The sequence below is a fragment of the Rhineura floridana genome, chromosome 4, assembly GCF_030035675.1.
Source record: "Rhineura floridana isolate rRhiFlo1 chromosome 4, rRhiFlo1.hap2, whole genome shotgun sequence".
Classification (NCBI taxonomy): Eukaryota; Metazoa; Chordata; class Lepidosauria; order Squamata; family Rhineuridae; genus Rhineura; species Rhineura floridana.
In genome coordinates this window covers 153,086,449-153,114,111 of record NC_084483.1, presented here as the reverse complement: position 1 = coordinate 153,114,111, position 27,663 = coordinate 153,086,449, and the positions used below count along the sequence as shown (strand labels likewise).

Below are 27,663 nucleotides of genomic sequence, written 5' to 3'. Positions count from 1 at the left end.
AAAGCAGGAGGAGGCAGCCGCAGCCGCTGTATGCAGGGACCGTTGCGACGCGAAACTGTCAGGCAGCGAGGCTCAAGGCAGTCTGAGATAAAAGCCGCAAAGAGAGAGAGAGAGCCGCAGCTGCAGACTCTCAATGAAATATTCCCGGGACAGGGGAGACTCAAACGGCCAGGAACGGGAGGGAAATAACGACGGGAGCTGCAGCCGCAAGCTCCCGCTGGGAATAGAGAGAACCGCAGCCGCGGTCCCTCTGATGGCCGTTGGATGAAAGGCTGGGAAAATCAACGGCCCGGGCAACAGGGAACCCCCCAAGGGAACTCCCCAGGAATGGAAAACACAACGTTAGATACAAGACAGAGGGAAGGGAACACTTGGTAAACACACAGTCACAAAACCTCCACACTCTGTCAAACAAATACAGCAACAAAAAACACAGAAAACTTAGCTAAGCTACGCTATAGGATCTCAATCTTGTTCGTACGAAGGCAAGAATGAACTGGAGAGTGGGAGGGGCCTGACGCCCCTAGTCTTGACTTCAAAGACATTCTTGCCTTCGCACGATAGGCTTTGTATACAACAACCAGCCAATTGCCAGTAAGGTACATCGCTTGCATGTCATAAGCAGGGGTAGTCTTATACGGCGAGTATATCCCAAACTCTATATTTTAACTGGAAAAGTTGGGGGTCGTCTTATACGCCCAGTCGTCTTATACGCCGGAATATACGGTAACATTTACTGCATGACATTAGCACCTTCGTGTTAGCACTGCTTGGCTACTATTTTGCAATGCCTTTTGTTTGTAAAAGGAGTGTGTTTTCCTGTCAAAGGATTACCATCGTTTTGCACATCTTTGTATTGAGGTCCATAGCATAGTGAGCTTCAGTGGTTTTGGTTTTGTGGCCCACTCCTTCATAGAAGCCGCTGCTCAAAATAATGGACCAGGGGATGTTTTGTATGTGCCTGTCAACTTATTCATTTCAAGGAAGCCTCATGATAGGATTTAAAAAATGTTCAAGCTTCTCAGGAGTTTGTGCCAAGTGGGGTTATCAAATATTCTGAATTAAGAAGCCTTCCTTGTCAGGACATTGAATGCGTAAGACATTTATGGAACAGTAAATGCCGTGTGGTAAAATACATTTGAAATAGATACTCCATATGCCTAAGGTTGATACAGTCCTCATTCACATCTAACAGAAACCTGTCAAATGCATACGCATGCCCATCATTCTTTGTTCTTGCTGCATTCTTTGTTCCAAAACAATTGGAATTTCTGAGGAAGGTGGCAGTTATTTTTACGAGGTGGTTCTGGAGAAGGACTTAACTAAGGCACTGTCAAGAGTCCAATGTGGATTGGGCCCCAAGCAGTCAGGTTTCAGTGCCTTGAGCCAGGTGTTAGCCTGAAAGGCCAGAGACAGGGAGCATAGTCCAAGGCAGGCAATGGTCAAGCTCACTGAGCATCAGATGTCTGGCCCCAATGACCAGAAGCTGATAACATACTTCAAGAAAGGCAGGAAATCAATGCTCAAAACCAGCAGCTTAAGATCATAAGGGCCAGAAGTGAATAGAGCAATTCAGCGCAGGCAGGAAACCAAGTTCCAAAGGCTGAAATCCAATAAGACAAGACAAGTTGCTCAGATTGAGGAGCAGGCATGGAGGCTGGAACTTTTATAGGGCCTGGTGGAAGGTGATTGGTTCCTCATGTCAACCAATGGAGGGCTCAGTTGGGTGGTGGAGCTACAGTCTATGACGGTGATCACAAGGCCTAAGGCAGAAAAACAGCACTGGGAGTGCAGGAGGTAGGACGCTGGAGCTTGGTTGCTAATAGTCCCAGTTTGACACACCCTGGCACCTTACATACTGATTGCCTTCATTTCTAAACAATTGGTGCTAGACTCAAGCCCTGTTCAGGCACTATGATTGGCAGGTAATTGCAACATGAATAGGGGACATGGAGTCATGCACGCTAACCCCATCCCAGTGCTCCTATCCCTGCCTTCACTCCTAATCTTCCTGCACTGAGTGGGAAGGTCTGAAAGGGGTTCTGTGTGTTCAACTGAACATGCTTAGAACTCCATATCTGTCCACTCAGTGCAGTGTGGGAGGAGAGGACGAGGATGTTGGGGGCAGGACTAGTACGCATGATCTCACGGCCCCAACTTTGGTTGTTATTTGACTTCTGTGTTGCTGCTATTCTTACTAGTCTCTGCCTCAGCCTCGCTCAACAAGAAGTGTCTTGAGTTAACTGAACTGAGATCCTAGAAGCACCAAATGCCAGGAGTCATTCTGAAAATGGTGCATAATGATGATAAACAGCATGGTCTGTCAGGATTAAAATATCAGTGGCTTTTGTCATTTACATGCTGCCTGTTGCCTCCTCCCTCTTCCCCTATTTGTGTTGTGGTGTTAACTGTATTGATGGGCGTCGGATGGTCTTTCTTCAGCCATTAATACATTATTGATCTCCACCCCTCATGATGGAGTTAATGGACACTGATCGTGTATTATTATTTCCATAATCAGCCTCAAGCCGGAGTGAATTTCCCATTGCAAATGCTCCATCAATAATTGTGTCTGGCTTTCCAAGGCTGAAGGGGAAGAATCCTGATTATTTGTTTTTGTTTAAAAATTCGGTGGCGCCTGCAGCCTTCATCCTTGATAGGGTAATGAATGTCACCAGTGGAATAATAAAAGAGATCTCCTGAGAGATGCAGCCAGCCACCAACCTTTCCTAGAGAGAAATTAACTATGTCATCTTTAGGCAGTCAGAAAAGTCACTCTACAAAACAGTTCCCTTTGTACCGGAGATGCATCTTCACTCTATTAGCTCATTATCCTTTGGTGTCTGAGGTCAGTGCGTTAGCTCATATAAGATGGAGAAAGAAAATATCTGGGATCCAAAGCACTCTTATGTGGAAGCAAGTTCTATTGAAAACAATAAAGTTTGCCTCCCCACCCCCAAAAAATGTAAGTATATGGATTGAAGTGTATGACTGGAGTCATATGGACAGTATGAAGTAAGTCAAGGAAACAGAGTGGAGACAGACTTTGTTTTAAAATATAGTTGTGTCACCATACAACTATCATTACCCATGATGTGCACATGATCGTCTGTGGCCAACAGGTACTGGAAGCTTCTGTAGTGCTTCACAAACCTACAAACCACATTTGACCGGAAACAATAATGGGACAAACAGTACTCCACCAAAAATTTGTCCATTTTTATCTTGGAGTTGAAAGTAATGTTTTTGGGAAGGGGGAGATATATCTCCCCCTTCAAATGTGTAAAAGTTTGCTTTTTTTGGAAGATGTTTGCAGCCATTCCTCCTTGTTGCATAAGTACTATTTTCCCCCTGATCATGGTTTCTCTCTTCACTTTAAAGTGACCCCCGTCCATCACAATGACATCATGACATCACATAACCAATCAGAGATGGCTACATTGCCAAAATGGAGGCATCTTTCAATGCTAAAATGTTTGCAATCCCCCCTTCTTTTGTATCAGCCCTAGAGACAGAATAAATGAGTTTGTACACAACAAGCTATAGTGGCTCTGCCATTTTATCAACTCTTTTAAAGACTGTTTGTTTCCAGCCTATAAAAATATATGAAGCTGCCTTACACTGAAACAAGCCATTTATCTATCTAGCCCAACGCTTTCTACTCTGAATGGTGCCAGCCCGCCAAAATCTTAAGCAGAGATCCTTTGCAGTTCTGTTAACTGAGATCCTTTTTAACACGATGCCTAGAGATTGAACTTGAGACCTCGTGCATGCAAAACCTATGCTTTCCCACTGAGCTGTAGCTATCCCTTGAGTGATGCCCCCTCCTGGAACAGCTGTCCTATGTCCTGGACAAATGCTCTTAGAACCATCCTTCCCCTTGAAAGCTCTTGTAGTTCTCGCAGCAAGCAAAATAAAACATTTCCATGTTGTGTCATACAAAATATAAGTTGCTAATGGTGCCATTTATGCAAAGCACTCAGCAACCATTTTGAACTAATGCTGAAGAGGAGAGCCCTGCTGTTAGAATTTCTTATGAATTTCCCCAGAGACATAGCCTGCCTGCTAAAATGGAAAGGTATAGTACTCCTATTGCTAGTTGCTTCGCTTATTTTTTTTCCCCAGGTGTTTTAAGCAATGGGAGATCACAGGGCGAGACAGCATATGAAAATATGAAGCTATTGTATACTGAAACAACTGGGCCATTGGATTAACACTTTCCAACAACATGCAGAGGTCCTCCCCAACCCTATTTTTAGGGATCCTTTTATTTAGAGTGCCAGCAAATGAATCTGGGGCCTTCTGTATGTTCTAACACTGTGTTATAGCTATTCCCAGGGTATGGTCTGAAGGGACATGGGGCCACCACCTTTCTGAAGCTAAGCAGGTCTGCGTCTGGTCAGTGCCTGGATGGGTGACCACCTGGGAACCATATGTATGGTGCCTTGGGTTCTATGGTGAAAAAAGGTGGGCTGTAAATGTAATATATAAATAAAATTTCAGAGTGTTGCCAGAATTCTGATATCCTCTCGACATAATGGTGTGCACCCAAAAAATGATTGATGGGCTCTGCCACATTTCCTTCTAATCTATAGCAGTTCCTTACCCTTCTAATGTAGGGCTAACCTCTTTTAGCCTGAGGTCTGCAGTCACCCTTGGTGAATTGTCCAGGGCTGCATGCCAGCAATAGATGTGACCACCCCACTCGCTTGCTCGCTCACACATGACACATGGAACAGAAGCATACACACAGCCTCCTGCAGCTGAACTGTGCAGATCAGCTGAGGAGAGAGGTTTTTGCCTCCCTGCTCATCAAATGAATGTTATTTTATTTTATTTTATTTTTTTATTTTATTTAATTTATATACCGCCCTAAGCCCAAGGGCTCTCTGGGCGGTGTACATAAAATAAAGCAATCAGGAATATATAAATACAATAATACAATAGAATCAACCAACAAAGGTAAACAAAAATAATCAAACAGTAACAAAATACATATAATAATACGCATTAAAATGCCTGGGAATATAAAAAGGTTTTCACCTGGCGCCGAAAAGATAGCAGTGTCGGCGCCAGGTGCACCTCATCGGGGAGACCATTCCATAGTTCGGGAGCCACAACCGATGATGATGAGGGAGGGGTGGTTTGTATTCCCCACAGAGCACTGGGGAATACACCTCTCTGCCCACCCCAGTGCTGTGCTTATTTTTCTTTTTGCCACTGCTGCCAAAATTGGTAGGGCCTTAAGGGGGGGGAGAGAAAATTTTGCTTAGGAGTCAGATTATGCCCCAGGCAAGGGGTTAGCCATCATAACCATAGTTGCAAGCCCATCCGCATAGTTGTTGTTTTTACTACTGTGTCATTCTCCAAATATTGAGAGAAGTGGATAAACTTGATACATGTTTATTGGGAGATGGTAGAGGCCTATTACAGCACATTGCGGAATGTGGCTGAGAGGAATCTCTCTGAGGACAGAAACATCCACCATCACAGTAACAAGATGCAACAATCACATGGATATGGAAATGCTAGTGGACTCCTACCAGGTGATGATTTGTTACTACTTTATTGCAGACATCTGAAAGCAGCCTAAAATAGCAACTCAGGGAGGGGGAAAACAGAGTGGGCTTTATAATTAAATACCCAAATTCCCAGGCTTTAGGATTCACTTCTTTTCTGGTGCCAGGTGCAAAGCTTATTTACTGGCTGTCTCTTGCTTTAGATCAGAGAGGTAAGTGAACTGGCAGACTTAAGTCTTGAGGGCCCAAGCAGATGGTTCCAGTGTACAGCAAGATCACCCTCTTCTTCACAATGCTCACTGGGCTTGTCTGCTTGGCAGGGTTCTGCCACTCAACTTTGTGTGGCATTGGTTTCTGAGCCTTTGTGCTATCTGAGTATTCTTTCAAAGGCTGCCAACTTATAAAGTGAATCCTGTGTTTGTACAGTGGCAGGCTTAGTTCTGCTAGGTTTTGTCTGTGCCATTTTTTCCCTTGACTCTATTGGCAGCTGCCTTTCTTGTCTGCTCCCGTGAGATATACTGAAGGAACAGGTTCATAGCTTGGGGGTTCTTTTCAATCCGTTCCTGTCTCTTGAGGCTCAGGTAGCCTCGGTGGCACGGAATGCGTTCTACCATCTTCGGTTGGTAGCCCAGCTACGCCCATATCTGGACAGCAACGACCTCGCCTCAGTTGTGCACTCTCTGATAACCTCTAGACTGGATTACTGCAATGCGCTCTACGTGGGGCTTGCCTTTGAAGACAGTCCGGAAACTTCAGCTAGTGCAAAACGCTGCAGCCAGACTGCTGACGAAGACCAGGCGGTCCGCGCATATTACACCTGTTCTGGCGCGTTTGCACTGGCTGCCTATTTGTTTCCGGGCTAGATTCAAAGTGCTAGTTTTGACTTATAAAGCCTTACACGGTGTGGGACCACAGTACCTGGCGGAACGCCTCTCCCGATGCGAACCTACCCGATCACTACGTTCAACATCAAAGGCCCTCCTCCGAGTTCCGACCCACAGAGAGGCTCGGAGGGTTGCAACGAGATCTAGGGCCTTTTCAGTGGTGGCCCCCGAATTATGGAACAGTCTCCCCGATGAGGTGCACCTGGCGCCCACTCTTTTATCTTTCCGGCGCCAGGTCAAAACTTTTTATTCTCCCAGGCATTTTAATATTCTTAATATTTTTAATACTTGAACTTATTTTAACATACTTCACTTGTAGCTAATAATGTTTTAGGATGTTGAATGTTTGAAATGTATGTTTTGATGTTTTTATTGTGATTTTATTGTACTTTATAGTTGTAATAATTTTATGCTGTGCACCGCCCAGAGAGCCTTCGGGCTTTGGGCGGTATAAAAATTGAACAAAATAAATAAATAAAATAAAATTTGGGGTGGTGTTCTTAATTTCTTTAAAAATTTGGACTTCTGCATGATTGCAAGAAACTTTCAGAGAAAGCTCAACAGAGAAATGAGCACTTGCAGAAAACAGCCAACTGCTATCCCTACTTTGTCTCTCAATTCCACTAACAGGGTGAAGAATAGACTTCCCTGGAGTGTGGCAAATGGAACGGACAAGGGCAGTAGGATGAAAGGCAAGAGAAAAGCCCTCACTTAGTTTGGGTTCATCTGGCATAGCCAGTGGGGCAGTGGAACAGGAACATGGGACAGTGCAGCTCTGAAGAGAGACACTGTGTATCATATGCTAATGCCTCTAAGCCAAGATGGGCGAGTTTGAGTACTTGGCCTTAAAGGAGACTATAGATATAGTGGACATCGTTGAGAACCATTCTGGATACAAACTATAGAGGAGGGACAGGGAAAGGTGTACTGGAGGTGGTGTCTAGAGTCCAACAGATTAGAAATCCTCAAAGAGCAAAAGTCCTCCATGGAATTGCCGTGGGTGGCGACAACAGGGCTCCAAGAGTAATTTAGTATTGGGGGCATGCTATCATCTCTCTGACTAAACTGCCAAGATTGATGGAGAATGAAATGAAGGAGGGACCCAAAAGAGGAAAAGCTGTCGTAATGAGTGACTTAAATTACCCTCACGTAGATTGTGAATATGCATTTTTCAGTCATGACAAGTAACATTTCATAACACCCTTAATGACTGTGTCCTAGAACAGTTGGTCATGAATCTGACCAAAAGGGCAGTGACCTTGAACTTAAAGTGAACCAATGGGACAAGTGATCATAGTGCTATCAAATTCAACCTATGTATACATAAACAGACACAATTGCCAAGAAAATTCAACACAGTCACTTCAAGAGAGGCAACTTCTAAAAAATGAGGGGTTGGTAAAAAGGAAGTTGAAAGTCAATAAGGTCAAATCACTCTAAAATGCTTCAGGGCTGTTCAAAAGCACAATAATAGAAGCTCATCTAGAATGTATACCGCAGATCAGAAATACCACTGATGCCAGCAGGTAGAGTCAAGGAAGCTATTGAAGGCAAGAAGGCTTCCTTTCGAAAACAGAAGTTTTGTATAAAAGCATAGAATGAAAAGGAAAACAAACTTTGGCAAAAGACATGCAAGCAGACAATAAGGGATGAAAATAAAAATTCAAGCAGCACACTGCTACAATAATAAAGACCATCAATTAAAAAAATATTTAAAAACATAAGAACATACATTTCTTATGTAGCAAGAGATGAGCTAGGGAGGTGATTGGACCTTTGGACAACACTGGAGTCAAAAGTGTGCTAAAAGAGGGGAAAGAGTTTGCAGAGAAGCTGAATGAATTTTCCTGATCCTAATATACCGGGTGTTATGTTATTTACTGCTGCTTTTGGGAGGTATATATGGAAACACATCTGGTGTGGCTGTGGACTCTCCTCGGGATGTTTGGCTATAGGAGCTGTCATGATGAGCTCCTGCACATAGGCCTACAAAATTGCCAGGGAATGTGAAAGTTATTGGAGCGGGGGGGGGGAGAGAGAAAAAAGACTCCCTAAATATCATCATCACCACAGTCTTTACAACCTGTCCTCACATCTTTGTGTTTAGGGTAAAGGCTTCCAAGGAACAGGGTACAATTTCCAGGTAGGCTTGAGCCCTTTCAATTTGTATAAGAAAGATCTGACCTATCTAATCTAGCAGCCAGATTCCTCTGAAAGCTACTGATAGGTAAATCTGTCAGTTTTGGTTTCTCTCGGTTTTACAGTCTTAAGTTCAGTTCTCCACATTTCCAATGTCAGTTTGCAGGGTTTTTTTTAAGTCCTCATGAAAATTCATCAGCATTTTAGTGTAACTTTCTCCTTTCTCCTAATATACACATGTTCCCTATCATAATGCATTTTGGTGTTTTCTCACTAATATATGCATCTCTGTACACACTTTACCCCAGTATGTGCATTTTTGTAGACATTACAAAAGTGGCTGGAGAACTGCATTGCAAAATTCAGAATTTCTGCCCCATCCCAATTGAAAGCTCACAAACAGAATACAAGGGTGAAGCCTTTCTCCTGTTTTTTGTTCCCAATATCTGGCACTCAGTTCTTCTCATGTTACAAGTTAAGCAACAGAAAGGGAGAAAGAAGATATAGGAGAAGCCTTTGCCTGTCTTGCTATAAAACAGCTTAGTGTCATGAGAACAAGCTGCAGTAAGCTCCCCCACACCTCTCTTCTCCTCTGGAGGTTGGAAGCTTTTGCTTCCACTTTCTGTTATTTATTTATTTATTTATTTATTTATTTTTATTTATTTATTTATTTTATTAGATTTCTAAACCGCCCTATAGCTTTCTAGCTCTCAGGGCGGTGTACAAAAGGTAAAAACAGATTAAAATACAATAAACATGATAACAATACACTGTAAAATATAGAAACAAAATCAAGACAAAGACAAATTAAAATTAAATTAAATTAAATTAAAATGCCTGAGCAAAGAGGTAGGTCTTTACCTGGTGCCGAAAGGATAACAAAGAATTACAGCTTGTTGTGATATATCCAAACTGACAAAGTGTGGTTAGAGTTAACTATGATGGTAAAACTGGCTTGTTTTAAATGATTACCATTAACCACAGTTCAGGGTTCAGCTGAGACACTAAGCTGTAGTTAATGGAAAACAGATGTGAAAGTGTCCGAAGTCTTCCTTATGATGGCACTGGAAGAGGAAAGTAGGGAAAAGCCAGGCATGAGGCTTGTCATGTTTTAGCTGGATGCCCAGACTTTACCAAATTGTTAATCTGCTTATGCAGTACAAAACCATGATCACCAAACATAGGGATGTGTCAGATTACTTTCTCTGCTATGTTTTGTTCCTGATTAAGTTTTATTTGGAACATTTGCTGCTTCTCAAAGCACAACTACTTGAATATTGCAAAAGGAACATCTTGTAGTACCTACATCTGTTTGCCAGATGTTATGGGCACAGTCATTGAATTTCACTTTAGTGCTATTCCACAGGAACATCTCATAATGTAAACAAGCTCTGTATCTCAGAAGTGATTCTCAGGCAGTTTACAGATTGTTGCACCGCCAGAAGAGGTTTTATATATATATTCTTGCACATCTCCTTTCTACCTATGCTTTTGGATAATATGTAGAAGAGTAAGATATGCATCACCTCTGTGGAGAAATGTGTGTACTGTTGATGCCACTAAAGGTTTTTACAGATCTTACCTCTGTACGTGGGGTTTCTTAGACCTGTGTTTGCAAGATAAAAAATTATCTGGATCACTGGCATAGCTAAACAGAGCTGGAGCTGGCAGGGGAAGGGTGAAATTTTTACTTCCCTTGTCTACTGCATGTGTCCCTGGTAAGGGTGCTTGGCAATGGAAAATGACCCGTTGCAGCTATGTTATCTGTGGCTACAGTGTAAGATGTAGTTTGCCCCTAAGATGACAACTTTTGTGGTTTTCTTCATGCTTCTGTCTGAAGTTCTGAACCTCATGTTCTTTGGAGATGCTTGCAGTTTTAGCACATGCTAGTAGGAGAAGGCAGACTCTCTGCTTACTTGGGAGGGAAAGGAATAGAAACTCTATGGAAGCCTTCTCCAATCTGATGTCCTCCAAATGTTTTTAGACTGCAACTGCCATGGGGATGATGGAAATTATAATCCAAAATATCTGGTGGGCACCAGATTGTGGAAGGCTGTTCTGGGGGTGGGAGCTGAGTGGCAAGAGGTTCTTGCCTTTCAACAAGGGATGTGTATATGGGTAGCCTTAATTTCTGCAGGACTGGAGAGCAACGGATCCTTATTTTCATCTTGCTACTCAACCACACTACAGAACTTCACAGGATGTTTGACAATATTTGACTGTAGTCAAATCATAGGTGGTCAATTGACAAAATTTGTCAGGTCAGAAGACTGGTTTCTCAACTCTAGTCTAAGAGTCTAGTGGCTCCCATTACTGATTCTCACAGCTTTTTACAAACAAGCTGTGGGACAAATTGTACTATACAGAAGCGGATGCCTGAAGCATTAGTAAACAAACTGTCAGGTCACTGGCCAATGTCACAATGTGATTGTAAGGGGATGTAGTGTGCTGTGTATTTTTTTTAAAGTAATGCAAATAAAATTTAGAAATAATCAACTTAAAGCAAAGAATGGCTCACAGAGAATCTGACCTGCTTAGCTTAGAGTGAAGTGATTTTAAAATAAATCAGCTCTGAACTGGTCTTTGCTGAGAGGCAACAAGAGTTACCAAATTAAGTCTCACTTTGTGAAAGAGAAATAGAGATGCTCTGAAAGAATGGATTCTTAGCAAAGAGCTTACACCTATGGGCAGGGATGGTGGGTTTAGGCTATGGAAACCCAGGCAGTAGAATTTACCAGGTTTTAGTGGACAGAGCCTCTGTGTCCTGTTATTAGTTGCACTGAATCATGATAGGCAGAGCTTGACAGCCAGAGCTTTTCATAGCATGGAGCTGATGTTGATGGAGAAAGCTTCACTTGTTGATTTCTGCTTTATTACGGAACTGCTAAAGACACATCTTGTGCCTATATTTTTTATTGTGACAACTCAAAAAACAGGGCATATCCATGCAGGAGACTCTCATTCTTTCTATTTTGTGCTTTAGCAACAGAACAAATGGAAGTCAGCAAGACTTTGAAAACAGGTACCATATGGTATGGGGATGTTGTGCCAACAGCTGTCCATCACTTATTTGAATTCTTTGACATGTGCCCAGCCCACAACTCCCTGTGTCAGCTATGTGAACAAGAGGTCATTGCTGTCTACGTACTATTGTTATGATGCCTGTAGGGTTTATAAAGTCCTCTATGTAGCTATGCTCCTCAAATAGCGGAGTCCCCCCGCCCATAATGTCTGCAAATCTTGGAGTTTCACCAAGACTGCTGATACTTTCCTCTGGTGTGTGGATAGTGCTGTTTTGGCTACACAGAGGTCCACACCAGAGTTTGCTAATAATAGTGGACTCAGCGTTGCCACCTTGCAAGCTAGACATGGAATGCTTTTAAATCCCTTAGTGCAGTGGGAGACAGCGTAGCTGGAATTCCTCCTGTCCAATCTCTCTCCTGTTCTGTTGGTCTCCTCTCTTACCTGCTATGTGCAGAACTGCTTGTCATGGCAGGTCAGGGAAAGGGTGATTGAGAGGACAAGAGAGGGAACAACTGCACTGGGGGATTAAAAGATAGGTATCGGGGATCTGAGTTGCGAGGTGGTAACTGTCAGTGGTCTATCTGTTCCAGGATGTGGCCCAGTAATAATTGCATAGTAAAGAGTTGTGGGATTTTGTCCCGGGCAAGTTCCTCTCCAAGCTACTAATCCTGGATTTTCCTTTCTGTTTTAATTTAATCAGGAAAGTGCCTGCATTCTGATTGCACGTTGTTGCATTTACTCAGGCCGTTACGTTAAATATATTCATTTTGACTTACGGTAGTTAAAATGTTGGTTTGATCATTGCCAAAAAGCACTTCTTTCCCCAATGCTGCTTTTTATGAATATGGCCATCCTTTCAGTAGCAGAAGTCTCATAAACCTCACATATTATGCTAATAATAGTATTGTACAGTACATTACTTTAGGCATACAGGTATTTTATTCATTTCAGTTTCCTTTCATTTTAATGTATATATACATCAGATGAAGGGCTTGTTAGAAACCTTACTGTAGAGGTCAAGTACATGAGATCGCCACACATATCCTGGGGTGCCTTAGCCCAGGCAAAAAGCTGAGACGTACTAAAAGGATAAAGCCTTTAGGTCTCCTGAAAAGCTGTACCCCCACATACTTGTAACTCATGCTTTTGCTTCCAGTATTTTTACTTTGTGTAGCACAGCCTTCCCCAATAGCCAGCAAGATCAGTTGTCATGAATGATGAATTGTAGTCTAAAACATCTGGAGGGCACAGGTAAGGAAAGGCTGGTGACCCAAAAGTGTTGCCTCTGTGTTTCTTGTCCTGTGGAACCGCTGGCCACTAAGGACACAATGCTCCTGAAAGCTCTCCTCAGGCCCTATTTATAATGAATGGAAGTCAGACAAGAGCACAGTAGCCATGCATGAATGGAGCTGCAGATGCTCAGAAGTGAGTGCTGCTTGCCATGGAATCAAGGGCCTAAACCAGAAACTTTACCTTTTTCGGGTGGGACCTAAGCTAATGATCTACATAGGATTGCATGGGCTCAGATCCCAGAACTCCCTTCAGGAAGGAAACGAAGATGATCCATCTCATGCTGCCCTAGGCAGGATTATAGCTCTATGGGGGGGAAATGTATATTTGTATATTGATTATTATTCTTGTAATTAAATAGAGATGACTTGACTGAATATGTTTATATAATTAGATTGACCTTTTTGTGGTTACTATACTTAGCCACCATGGCTTGCAATTCTCACTAGCATGGGTAACATGAGAGCATTGTTGGTACACACTGCGACTGGTTGGTGGTACTGGGATTTCTAGTGATGCTGTGGGAATGGCTGTCGGTGATGTTAGGTTAGCTTTTGTTTTGTACAGCTATTGCGCTGTCAACATTTGATGCTGTGAGGACGCAGGGGTGTGTGTAGGGAGGGAGGAGAATGTCATCCAGTACACATTTTAAAGCACAGTGACCTAATTTGCATGTGCCAGACCAATATACCTGTCAGATATCACACCTTTACATTTGGTGATACTGTTCTTGTCTCAAAAAAAAAAGTTCCAAAAATGCATTAAACATTACATAATTCAGGATAAAATAGGTTTTCAAATCTGTACATTGAGATAAAATATGGAAATGTGTATTTTGTAATAGAAGTATTTAAACATAATTTTTTGTATGGATTGTTTTAAAATCTCAGATGTAAAAATAGGATGAAACAGACATATGAATGAACACATGTGAAATTTACACAGAGGGGAAATAGAATTATCTGTCCAGTGGCAGCTGGTAGCTCCATGTCAGTGGGGCGGTGGAATCCACTCTGCGTTTCATTCCAAACTTTAAAGGGGCTCCTGTTTTTAGAGTGAAAGCAGAGCCATCCGCAGCCAAATTGCTTGCAGAAAAGTTGAAATGACTTAGCAAGAGCTTAGCTCCTTCTACAAGACTAAGGAGATATAAGGAAGTACGGCAGGGAGGAGACGGGGAGGAGACAGGCGGGGAAGGACTGAGGAGGACAGTGAAACTGGATACACTGAGGTATGTTTTTTAAGGTGCAGCTTTGATGTTTATGCTAAACCACAATTCAGGAAACCATTCAGCAAAGTCCATTTGCTGAAGAGAGACAAAACATAAGTGACATAATAGCATGGTCTGATGTTCTGTTTAGAAATGACAGGGATTTTCCAAAGAGGGAAGGGATTAATGCAAATATTTGCTTTATTTTATTGATAACAGGTATTTATATCCCACCCTTCACGATTAAAAAAATAGGGTGGCTTACAAGTAACATTCAATTACATTTTAAAAATAAATAACAATTGTCAATATTAGTTTGTTAAAAACTCATTTGAATCCTTCCCATGTGACTTTGGGTGGTAGAAAGACCTGAGGGAGAGGAAAGTCTAGCTCGGAGCAGGCTGTGAGGTGGCCTTGGCCAGCCTCCCGCTCTCTCCAGTGAGCCTTCCCACAGGAAAGTGGATGTGGATGGCCCTGGGGTGGGGTGGGTGGAAGGAGTGGAATGTCCAGCTGGAGCAGGGCTTTGAGGTCCTTAGCCTGCCTTCCTCTCATCTAGCCTTCTAGTACTGCCTACTGTCCAAACACAGGATGCCATAATCCTCCCCCAGTGATCCATTTCTTATTATATTAAGTATTGTATAAGTAAACAAAAACAAAAAACAGCCCCTCATAAAAAAGTCAAATACACAAGTAAAACCAAAACCAACACAACACACACAAAACACATCAAAACCTTTCATAATTAATAATTCAAGAGCGCCACTCTCCATAAGACTAACAAATGATTACTGTCAAAGATGTGTTATGAATCAAGTAACCTCAGTTCATTAATTTTCTAGTTCACAGCAGTCAATTTAAAAGCCAGATGTACCAATCAGTTTTGAACACAAAGTTTTCCTGTGGAATTGCTCTGATCCCTCCCCCCACCCTTTAACATCTGTCTTTTTGGTGTGTGGTCTTATTTGTGGCCTGAAGATGTGAGTGGGTGGCAAGGCAGTAATAGGCCCAGGGATATCTTAGCGGGTGGAAAGTCAAAAAGTCACAGTTGCTTTTCATTGCTCTCCAATTATTGTGCACTGTTTAATTGTTTTTATAATTAGTCCACAACGCTACCCTCACCCCAAAACTTCATTTACTAAATCTCTGGTTTTCTTCAAAATTCCTCTGACATTTTGCCTCAGGAGGAACTTGCCATATTGGTTTTAACATTTGCTAAAGGCAAAATTTTAGGCTAGCAGGATTAGCACCAGTGACAAATGGATGATTGCTCCAAACCACTGAAACAATATTGTCTTTGAGGAACTTCCTACAGTGCTTCTGTTTTTGATATGACTGCTGCCTCTGGGGGTGGAAGTCTGGAAGAGCCTATTATTACTGATTGTTGTAATTTCTCAAACCTGGAATAAATTATGGGAGATTGTGACCTTCTTGGGAGTGATGTTAGCTGGGTCCTTGGTGAAATTCTTGTACTTTTTCCTGAATTCATGGAATGGGCTGGCGCTAAGAATATAATTAATTACCTACTCTTTAACCTAGCACCAATCAGACTATGATAGCTCTAGCAAGCAAATTAAACTAGATATTACAAAAACAAAAAGATTACTGGTCTGTTCGTCCATTAATAGTCCCTGTGTGGAAACTACTAAGTCGCACCATGTGGCAGCTGTTATCATGTTGTAGGAGTTTCTGTATAATTGCCAGGAGATTTTCACTACGCAGCTGCATAAAAGCCAAATTTTGATGGTCGCTAAAAATGGCCAGGTGCTGCCAAGCTGCTGTACATGTGTAGCTCTTGATGTGGTAATAGGTGCCATGTGGAATGACTCAAAGCAGCCTCTATTTGAAAGCTGCACCATATAAATCATCCCTAACACTTGGGTGGTAGGACAATGGGGAACCCATAAACTGGCATTAATTGGATACTGTCAAAGAGGCAACCACTGACATTTAACCGTGTCTGAGAGTGGGATGGTGTGGCAATGGTGTTGTGGAGCTATTTTTTTTGTGCCCTTGTGACTTTTTTTTGCCTTGTAGTTTTATTCTCACAAGCCTTTTCTGGGTTTATATAAATATTTCATCCACCCAAACCTGACATACTTAGTAAACATTAATCCCTCACCCTCCTGGGAAGGGCAGGCATCTGGTTAGCTTTGCATTCTTGGGCATGTTTGTTTTTTAATGACAATGGAGGTTGTTGTGAGCACAACAGCAGGAGGTCTCTGCAGATGTTGAAGGCAGGGGAAGGAGGGGCTGAGAGGAGCTCCAACGTATTTGCTGTAAAGGCTTCTAGTAAACACATTGAATCTATTAATCCACAATTGTTTGGATAGTACTTGTGGAATAATCCTGCCAATAAATCACCAGTCATCTGGAAAGTGAAACAGAGGAGAAGGAAGAGGGAAGAGAGCTCTTGTGTAACAATTGCTGTGGTGATCCATGAGAACTGTTATCCATTCATAAATGTCCACCGGTTAGAACAAGTTAACTAGTTGTTAAAATGCCATGCAGATCTCATTTGTCATCTGACAGATATCAAGGTTTGCAATTGATCCAGTCTCTGTTTCTGAAGGCTTCAAACAGATTTTATACAATAGGTGGTTGATGAATAGCTTGTTATAGATATATCATCTGCCGTAGAAGGTTGGCCCCAAACCAGAGGCAGAACTTGCTTTCCCAATTTGCGTCCTAATGTGATGTCCAACCTAAACTTAAAGCTTTTGTAAACCTCTTAGAGGCTTGTCTGTTTTTTAATGATCATGCGGTATATACATTTTGTTCAGTTAATTAATTAATTAAGTAAATATTTGCACTGACAGCTATATTTTATCTATATGGGGATGGCTGTCTGAAGCATGTAACCCCCTTTACTGATCCAGAAATAGCTTAAAACCAGTATATCTAAAGGACTGTATGATTTTGCTCAGCCATGAAAGTTTCTCTGTGCATCCCGTCTGTATCTGAGGCATGTCTGGCAGCACACAAGACAGAAACTTCTCTGTGGTTGTAGGACTCTCTGCCCAGAAAAATCTGTCTGACTTCCTCAGTGTCCTCTCAACACGTCTTTATGACACTTTTGTTTACGTAGGCATTTAATTTGTCTGGTTGACTGATTGACATTTGATTTTTATCTGTTGTCCTGTCTGTAATTAATCTTTTTAGTCATTTTTTAAATTATTATTAACTACGAAGTTAATTTCGATTGTTTTAATTGTATTTTGATTCTGACCATTAGTCATCATGGTAAGTGTTTTAAAGGCATTAAAGGAGTGCAAAGGTGGTATTAAAATTTGCTTAAAAGAATGAATAAACAAATGCCCTGTCCTTGTCCTTATTAACATTATTCTACCATTTGCACTGTTGTTCTGCTTTGTTCTATTATCATGAAAGTGATAGTGCTTGTTGAAGTACAGATCCCTTGCTGAACTTTGATCGTACGCTACTTATTCAAATCAAAAGTATGTTGCTTCCCTTGAGGGTGGTTGCTTTGTTATTGCAACAATGCAGCAACTTGCTAGTGACAGAGTAGATACTTTGCATTCACAAGGTCCCAGGCTGACTATTTGGTGTCTTCAGTTAAAGGATCTAGGTTAGAGAAAATTCTCTTCTGAAGACTTCAGACAGCCTGGGTACAATAGTCTGACTCACAGAAGGTGGGTTCATATGTTGCAAAGTAGCCTGAATGTTTGTAGCTCTTGGAAAATTAATGTATTTAAATGAAGCAAGAAATTGAAAATGTGATGCCTGTGGGTATTTTTCTTTTTTAAAAAAAGGCATACAAAATAGAGCAATTTTAGAGATGGCACTGCTTCATGGTTGAGTTGTGGTAGTCCTAGCAGCTACATGTGCTATTCAGTCTAGTGCTTTTTTGGGTGAGGGGAGAGACTCCTATAGCCTTTGCAGTGTTTATTATAAAAGCCTGGGGGCAGATAGCTTAACCCCTGTAGCAGTCTCTGAAATGGTTTAATACTCCAGCAGCTACAGAATGAGAGAGAGAACACAAACCCTGTGCATGATGTGTTACTCATGTGTAAGTCATTGCCATGCTGATAGCTGAGCTTGTATCCCTGCTACTGGATGCTGGTCCTGCAATAACCATGTTGTACTCAGTTGTCTGCAGGGCAGTTCAGATGCCAACCCGCAAGCATCTCCTCTCATGTTGGGGCTCTGCATGATTGGGGTACCTGGTTGCATGAGTGTCCTGACTACATGGAATCCATACACGTGAGTGTGTTTTGCGCAGAAGTTCAGATAGCCATGCACAACACACTGTTGTTGCGGAAAGAAGATGCGATGGTGGGGATAGGGTCTTCAGGTGTGGCTCTGCTCCACTGTCAACGTGGATATGCCCCATGTGTGAATAGTGCGTAAACAGGGCTACAATGAGCTGGCATGGGTTGCATGGAAATTAGCTTCCCTAATTCTTTCTGTTTTTCCATAGCTCCTGCTCAGGCCCAAATCATCCATGCCGGGCAGGCATGTGTTGTAAAAGAAGATAACATCAGTGAACGAGTGTACACTATTCGGGAGGGTGATACCCTTGTTCTGCAGTGTTTGATTACGGGGCACCCACGGCCACAGGTAACCTTTCTGTCCCTAATGCCATCTGCAGTCCCTTTACTGTTTCTGTGCTATTCTGCCAAATGGCAGGTCTTCCCCTGCATATTAGTGAAGATATTCTCCAGAACATTCATTTTTGCTCAGTGCATGTGGGGCTCAGAAATAGCCAATGTCCTGATTAAACTGAATGGTTTGTTGAAATCGTTATCATGTTGCCAAAGCTGGATACAGTAGCATACCATTTGCAGAACAGAGAGAGCCTGAACAGCACAAACATTCCCCTTTGTAGAAAAGTTGAGCCCATCTCTGCCCATTCATTTTTTGGGCTGCTTCAACTGTATTAATTTGGAGCTTTCTAATGCAGATACTTGACCATGCTAAGTCAACTCATTTCCCAAAGTGACCATCATATGGCTCCCAGTGGAGGCTGACTTTGAAGCGTTACTGACCTTTACTGGAATCCCATGATACAAGGGTGAGAGACATTCCTAACATAGCAGATGATGCATGCAGACAAAACTCTCTGCTCAGGAACACCTTAAATAAAAGCCAGCCAGTGACTACCTAAATGGGCCCTGGAGAGCGTGATATGATGGGGATAGAGGCTTCCAAGGAGTAAGGTGCATTAAGAGCAGGAGAAAGCCACAGCACTTCAAACTTGCTCTCTGCATATACTCTCTTTTATAGCCTAACTAATCACAGAAGCTAAATCACTATGACTGCCAGTCATCTTCTTTATGGTTTCATAGGCAAGAAGCTATTTGGAAAGAGGATATAGGACGCAATAAATGTAAGAGAGCAGCCCAGTCAAAAGTATTTAAGCTGTGAGAACTATTCATCTGGCAAGCAACCATTTCCCTCAGGAATGGCCCTACCATTAGGCAGAGTGAGGCAACGAGCAGTGGTCAGGTGTTCTAGGACAGTGGTTCCCCAACTTTTTTCTCCACGCACCACTTGAAAATTGCTGAGGGTGGTGGCGGACTACTTAATGATTTTTCTGCCAGTTGTAGCAATTGTAATGCGCTGTGCAAGTTGCTGTATGTATTTTTATTGCTTCTTTTATTTCTTACATTGTATTTCATAGAATACAATGAATTCCATAGAATTCAAATTGTAATGCAAAAAATACAACATGAGAAATAAATGCCATAGAAATAAAATACAATGTAAGAAATAAAATCCATAGAAATCCACCATATTCAAACTGTAATACAATAAAGTACAGTATAAGAAATAGAAGAATAAATAAAATACAATTACAAATCAATATGAATATTTAATGTGGACATGCCATGGACCACCTGAATGACGCTTGTGGACCATTGGTGGTCTGTAGACCACAGTTCGGGAACCCCTGTTCTAGAACAGAGTTGTGTGTGCCACATGGTCTGCCTTGCACTATCTAAGCTAGTATGCCGCCCTCAGGTGTGATCGAGAAAGCTGCTGTTCCATCACCAGTGTGGAATGTGGAATAGACTTCATCTCAGACAGCAAAATGCCCTGGACTAGCCCTGTATGGTCCATAAAATGTCTTTTTCTGATTCCCTATTAATCTGGGATTAATACCCCTTTCCTGTTCCGTTGTCACAATAATGACCATAGATTAGAATCTTATCTGTTTGCATTAAGGCAATGGTTCTCAAACTCCCCGCCCTTTTCCTCCTACAAATCAAAACCCATACATAACTCATCTTTTAATAAACTTTTTTCTTTTGTGCTGGCATCGTCATCAAAACCAGCACCTTATAAAAATCACAACTCCTATGTCAACTTGCTTTGAAGGGCCCCTTTAACTGGTACATTTTAATGGAAAAATTAGTTGCTTGCACCAGCACCATATTATGAAAATCATAATAGACCAGGGGATTGTTAGTCTGTTTGATAATCTGGATGATGACTTCCATCAACGTCCAAAAATATAAATAAAATGCAGGGCAAAACAGATATTCTTGACTAGTTTCCAACCTTTCCATATGCCACACAAGTAGAGTTGTGAACACCACTGGTCGATGAATCACAGTTAGAGAACGTTTGCATTCTGGCATTTTCTAAACACCAGCTAATGTGGACTAGCTATCCTTTAACATACTTGGTTCGAATTGTTTCCAAGGGAGGATTCATAAGATCACTTGATGATTAGTTTTTTCTTCATGGCCAGGGTAATTAAAGTATAGTAAACCGGCAGATATTTTCCATTTCAAGTACCTTAGGTTAATTCATGACTTCAGAAAAACTGAATATGAGGCAACAGTGCAATGTGGCTGCAAAAAAGGCAAATGCTATTTTAGGGTGCATTAACAGAAGTATAATTTCCAAATCGTGTGAATTACCAGTTCTCTATTCAACACTGGTGAGGTCTCATCTTGAGTACTGCATCCAGTTCTGGACACCACACTTTGAGAAGGATGAAAACAAACTGGAATAGATTCAGAGGAGGTCAACAAAAATAATCAGGGGACTGGAAACAAAGCTCTATGAGGAGAGACTGAAAAAACTCGGCATATTTAGCCCTGAGAAGAGAAGACTGATATGGTAGCACTCTTCAAGTATTCGAAAGGTGGTCACACAGAGGAGGGCTGGGGTCTCTTCTTGATCATCCCAGAGTGCAGGACATGGAATAAGGGGCTCACAGGAGTCCAGATTTCTGCTGAAAATCAGGAAAAACTTCCTATCCGTTAGAGCGGTACAACAATGAAACCAATTACCTAGGGAGGTGGAGGGCTCTCCAACGCTGGAGGCATTCAAGAGGCAGCTGGACAGCCACCTGTTGGATATGGTTTAACCTGGATTCCTGCATTGGGCAGGGGGTTAGACTCGATGGCTTTATAGGCCCCTTCCAACTCTACTTTCTATGATTCTATGAAAATCCAAAAGGCAAAAATTTAAACTTGTCCCACAATTCATTGAATCACCCACTTTTGGTTCCCACATACTCCTTGGCCCTTGATTAAAGAAAAGCCTAGAAACACAGAGATGTGCATTTTAAATATGTGCATTTATTCAGAAGCCTAAAACTCAAATTTAGGACATACAATTAAAATTATAAAGGTGATAATCCCAAACATTGGAAGTAAAATCCTGCTGGAATCAATGGGACTTAATTCTGAGTAAACATGGGTTGGGTTGGGTTGAAACTTGGTCGTATTGCTTTTATATATATATATGTATAAATAATAGTAGACAACATTTATTTTTCTTTTATTCAGAGCACTAGAGATGAGGTCAGTCTTAGAATTGTCAATATCCCACTCAGAGTAAAGAAGTTGGCAGATCTGACTAACACCTAATAATGACCCACACCCTTTTTGAAAAATGGAAATACCAGTGTGAGCCCAAGATGTGTTGCTGCCTGAAGCTGAGATTAAATGCCTCCTCCTGCTAGGGCCAATGTTTTAAAGAGCCTTGCTGCTTTTTAAGCACCAATCCTTGCCTTCAACTATTGCTCTTTTTTCCATCTGAAATATATCACTTCACCTTGCTGAATGATAGAGCCAGACTTGGGAAATACCACTATTTTTAGCATAATTACACAAAAAAATTAAAACAAATTTTAAGCTGGTTTACCGTTTAACTACCATAAATTGTTCCAAAGAACCTCAGGAATTGTAGTTTTATAAGTGTGTAGATGACCCTATGGAGCTATCCCAGTTAAAACAACCTTGAAATTGGTTTTCATTTGTAATGGAGACATTTATTCCACTTTTTTTAACTGTCCTGATTGTAAACAGAAGAGACTTTGAAGTACGAAATGCAGATTAATCCATCTAAAATAATTTTTTGAGCAAACCATTTGGAAATAATCACAGAGCTTACTCACCTTTCCTGCATGAATTGGAGAGCCATTTGAAAGAGGTCTGAGCAAAGTCGTGAGGAGATATCAATACTGAGTGGAGACAACAACTTGCGTTCACCATGCCAAAATCTACCTATACCATCCCAGACAAACTGGTGGTGATCATTGATTTTTATTATCTTCATATCCTTCCTTTGGACCAAAACTGATTCTCTTTTTTTTTATCATTAATTTTTATTCAAATTTTCCAAAACAAAACAAAACAAAAATAATTAAACAATAAAATAAAATGTTGACTTCCGATTTGTCGCAGATCAGTTATAGGTCTACAATATATAACAAACCTGTCTCTTAAATTATATTACAAAATCACTTTCCTCCAGTAGTTATCTTAATTAATCATCAAATCTCATAAACATTACTTTATTCTTTCCACAAATAGTCAAAGAGAGGTTTCAATTCCTTGAGAAATATATCTATCAATTTTTCTCCAAATAAACATGTCGATTAATCCATCTCACCAAATCTGTTAGGTCCAATAATTTCAATAGCCATTCTTCCATTATCAATGTTAATTCCATCTTCAATAATCCTGTTAAGTCCAGTAATTTCAGTAGCCATTCTTCCATTGTCAATAACCCATAATAATCTTGCTGTCATAGCCATAGTCATATAATAAGAGTCTGATGGGAATTTCCTTTATCACAAATATTTCCTTGCCATCAATTCTGAATGTGTTGCTGAAATATTGTTGTAAAGTCATATCTCTGTTCTTCTTTTTTACGAAATGCACTGGCACATCTCTTGAGAGTTTTTCCATTGTCACATATCTGTAATTAATTCCATAGATTTTTTCTATGTCAAGCTCCATCACATCATTCCAGTCCAGAAATTTATCCAAGACATTGATAGCTTTATCTCTAATATCTTCATTAATTTCTTCAGAGACAACGTTGAATTCCAAACAGTAAATTTTATCTCTAATATCCATAAACTCCAAGTCTTTTTCCAGTTCCACATTTGTTCCAATTTCCAGGGCTTGCATCTTCCCTTTAATTTTTCTTTTTTCATCTTCTAATGCTTGTCCAGTTGTATCTCTGATCTCATCAACCTCCTCTCTCACAAGATCCCCTATTTCTTTAAGCTCCTGCTTCATTTTGCCAAATTCAATTTTCATCTCCTGTCTACCCTGTCTCAGGGTTTGTTTCGTTATCTCAATCTCATCCATTATTTTCTGAAGCATAGTTACTTCCAGGATCTCAGCCACTTTCTTGATTGCCATTCTTAAAACCACGAAGAAGAAAAAAAAACACTTCTTATTCCAGCAACAATTGGGTTAATATTCCAAGCCTGATGACATCACAGTGTAGACAGCACAGCCTGCCTTATCTCTTATATGTTCAGGAATGCAAAACAAATTTAGTTCACAGCATCAAAACAGTTAGTGGCATCGTGAACAAGCAGATTCGTCAAAATGAAATAGACCAAAAAAAATAGTCCCAGACATATAATACTCCAAAAGTTCATAAATCAGATTTATTTATTTTTTTTCTCCTCGGAATAGAAATCCCTCATCCGTTTATATCTTTAAAATGCACAAATTCCAGGCCAGCTTTTTGCAATAATAACAAAGATAAGCTTTTTCAATTTGTTTCCTCCTTAATTTCGTGAATGAAAGAGAAGAGTTATAACTCACCCAGGGATTCTTTATAGCTGATTCATTGACAAATCTTTTTTTGCTGCAACAATTTAAACCAGATGATAAAAATAGAAAGAAGGATGCTTGCCTGTTAAAATCCGTTTTCCTTTGAAGAAAAGATAAACGTGTCGCTTAATCAGTTAGAGCTTGTTTGGAAGTCCGTCCGGCACTGCTGGCTGAACCTTCTCTCATAAACTAATGAAATCCAGTCCTCCCAACAAACACAGGCTTTTGTGGTTAATCTCTACGTTTCTCCCTGCCCGGGAGAAAGTCTTTACCAGTAAAAAAAAAACGTTCTGACTGATTTTAAAACTGAAAAAGCTTCCTCTGAGACGAGAGCTTGTCTCAAAGGCAGGCACAGGTGAAGTCACCCTTCCCGGAAGTCGGACCAAAACTGATTCTCAAGGCAGCTTACAATCCCTTTAAAAAATCATATTAAAATATAAGTGGAGGCTCCTTGGGAAGCAGTGAAGGCACCACTACATAAAAAGTTCTGTTCCTTTTAGCCATAGATGTACATTAAAAAGGCAGCAGCACCAGATGACCTTGACCTGAGTGTATCAGGAAGCCCCTACTAAAGAAGATGGTGCTTAAAATACTTCACAATTTGGAAGTGGTTATTTGAATCAATCCTCAGTCAATTGTTGTAGCTATAGTCATTACAAAGGACAGTGGCTCTACAGTAACAACTATGGAGAATTAAACAGATTATTTTCTTTCTGCACACTAAGGAATCTAAAGTTGATTGAGAATCACAGCTATGCAGAGAACACCTATGTTCTGTATAGAGCATGGTTTACCATATGTAGATACCATCAAGGCAGAGAGCTTAGAACCATAAATGATTCATTTTATTATAGAAGAGCACAGAGAAACGGAAGATTCAGGAGGAGTCTGGGCACTTGCAGAATGAGAAATGCTTAATATATAAAGAACTTACTGCATATGTAGAAGAATGACTTGTGCACATGGCATTTGGATTTTCGCATAGAACATGAGCATATATCTCACCATTTCCTGACCTATGCCCTCTTTTATTTCCCCCCTTCTATTACTTTACTGCTTTGGTTTCCTCCACACAAATCAGTGGGCAGGTTTAAAATTTGTATACATTTAAATGATTTAACATAGGCAAATAAATGATCAGCGACCACCTTGAGTAGAATAGCAACCCTGTTCAGCCCACACGCTCTCGCTTGCTCTCCCCCCAACCCCTGCATTTCCAAATCAAAGCTTAGTTTCTTAACCTTTGTTTTATCCTCTCTCCTTTTCTTCTCTGTCATTAAAACTCCAAAATGTGGTCAAACTAAATAAATGAGGCTGAAATGAAAAAAGCTGAGGAAAGATTAAAGAACTGACTCAGCCAGCCAAGCAGATAGAATGCACTCTGAGAGACTTCGGGCCTCTAATGCGAGGACAAAGGCTGAATAAATCCTTCATGGGCAGTCATTAGCTGAGATGCTCTGAATAGTGTGGGGGCCCTAGGTGGGGGCTGTAGAACCCCATCATCTCATATCTGCAGGCTATAGTTCCTTGTAAATTTCCAGTCTATATTTCCTTGTCTGTTGGCAGGGAGAAGATCCAGTTCTGACTGGGACCATAGGGTGGTAATAAAGTTGCTCTCCTACTTTGCAGTATATACGAATATGAACCCACATTCAGATCTCTGCTGTCCTTCTTAGGCCTTTAGCAAATCCCTATATTTAAACTTTGGTTCATCATCCATAAAATGGGAATAATTTTGTCCTACCTCTTAGTGTTATTTTACTGAGAAGGAACATTGATAAGTACTTTCCTCTTTCAACAAGCCTTTTAAGTTGAGACCTATCCCAGTCTGCATCTGTGTCAGAATTGTTTAATATGTTTTTAATAATGTTTTTAACCCTTTTTTAAGGTTGTTTTTTAAAATGTTTTTAATGTTGTTTTGTTTTAATGTATTTTAAGATCTGTTTTAAAGTGTTTTAGTGCTTTGTTTGCTGCCCTGGGCTCCTGCTGGAAGGAAGGACGCGATACAAATTAAATAAATAAATAATAAATAAATAATTGTAGTCTGAGGTGGGAATCCTCCCCCTCTCCTTCTGCATGCAAAGCATGTTCTCTGTCACTGAGCTACGGCACTTCATATCAGCTATGGTCCTTCATGAGTCTGGCCATCCATGTGATTCAGCTTCTTACCAGCAACCTCACCAGTGGAATTGCATATGAAAAAAGCATTGGTCAAGCTTCAGTTAGAGCTTCTCTATATGGCAATAACAAATGGGAAATCTACTATGCATTAAGATCTGCTGCAAAGAAACAAGTTTCACCTTGAAATATCCTTTGTCTCGGTTCTCCTATTTTCTTTAAGAATGTTCTGGCAGCATTCTAGGAATTAGCTTCAGCTACAGTTCCTGATCTTTGGCCATGCCAGCTAGGGCTGGTGAGAGTTGTGGTACGGTACCTGGAGGGCATCAAATTAGGTACCCCTGGTGAAGAGAATTTGGAGCTATATAGACCAATGGTCTGACTTTGAAAAAGACATATTTGCCATCCAAAAACAAACAAGCAAGCAAAACCCCTTCAAAACCGGCATCTCAATGCAATCTCATGTTTTAGCCTTATAGGTGCTGAAAGATACTCGAAGACTCAAATGTTACAGGGAAAGTTGAGAGGTATGAGTAGCCAAGGGGAAAGAGTTCTGCACTCCCATACAGACCCTTATTCTTCAATATCTGCCACTATATTTGTGGAATAATATACCATAGTTCCCTCCTCTACACCTCCACCACAAAAAGTCTACAAAATGTTTCACTCTGAAATAAACTTTGGGATGCCAATTAATTACGCAAGCTAACAGCCTGCTCCTGTGTATACTTATTCTGTTAAAAGTCCTCAGTTCAATAGAACTTACTCTCAAGTGAGTGCATGGAGTTGCAGCCACAATATATTTTATGTAAACATGGGTAATTTGCACCACCTGTTCTGCTTAGGCTTTTGGTTGAAAAATTTGAATTGTTTAATCATAAACTATGTGACTAGGTCTGAGACCACATCTCCTCCATGTGTGTGTGCCTGATGCTCATGTTGTTGTTCAGTCTTGCACAACACCTGTTAATGGAAGACCTTTGGCTTCTGCTGGGGACACAGTGGCGGCTGGTGGCTTCATGTCAGTGGGACAGTGGAGTCCACTCCGGGTTTTAGTCCAAACTTTCAAGGAGCTGTCCAAAGTGCAAGGTGAAAGCACCCTGGACAGCTCCTTGAAAGTTCAGACTCTAACCCGGAGCAGATTCCACAGCCCCACTGACATGGAGCATCAGCTGCTGCTGTGGGAATGTAGGTATCACTATAACCATATCCAGGCATTAATAGAATGCATAAGGACCTCTCGCTCCCAGTGTCCCTGTCCCTGTCCACTCCATCCCCAGCCTTCCTACGTTGAGCAGGAAGGTCTGAAGGGATCTTGCAGCTGCATTTTTCTGAATGTGCCTACTATCTTCCCCATGATCAAGAATCCCATGTTATCAGGCTTCTAAGTGCATTCAGTCAAATATGCTTACAACCCCCTTCATACT

The 27,663-nt window shown here is 41.1% G+C and overlaps 1 protein-coding gene across 4 annotated transcripts in view; it reads left to right on the top strand.

The window, feature by feature from the left end:
* Positions 1-27,663, top strand: part of MDGA1 (MAM domain containing glycosylphosphatidylinositol anchor 1) — a 399,800-nt gene that overhangs the window by 120,533 nt on the left and 251,604 nt on the right. For all 4 annotated transcript variants that reach the window (XM_061624888.1, XM_061624886.1, XM_061624885.1 and 1 more), the window contains exon 2: positions 18,502-18,641. In XM_061624888.1, coding sequence (XP_061480872.1) covers positions 18,502-18,641 — 140 coding nt within the window. The remainder of the gene's footprint in view (positions 1-18,501; positions 18,642-27,663) is intronic.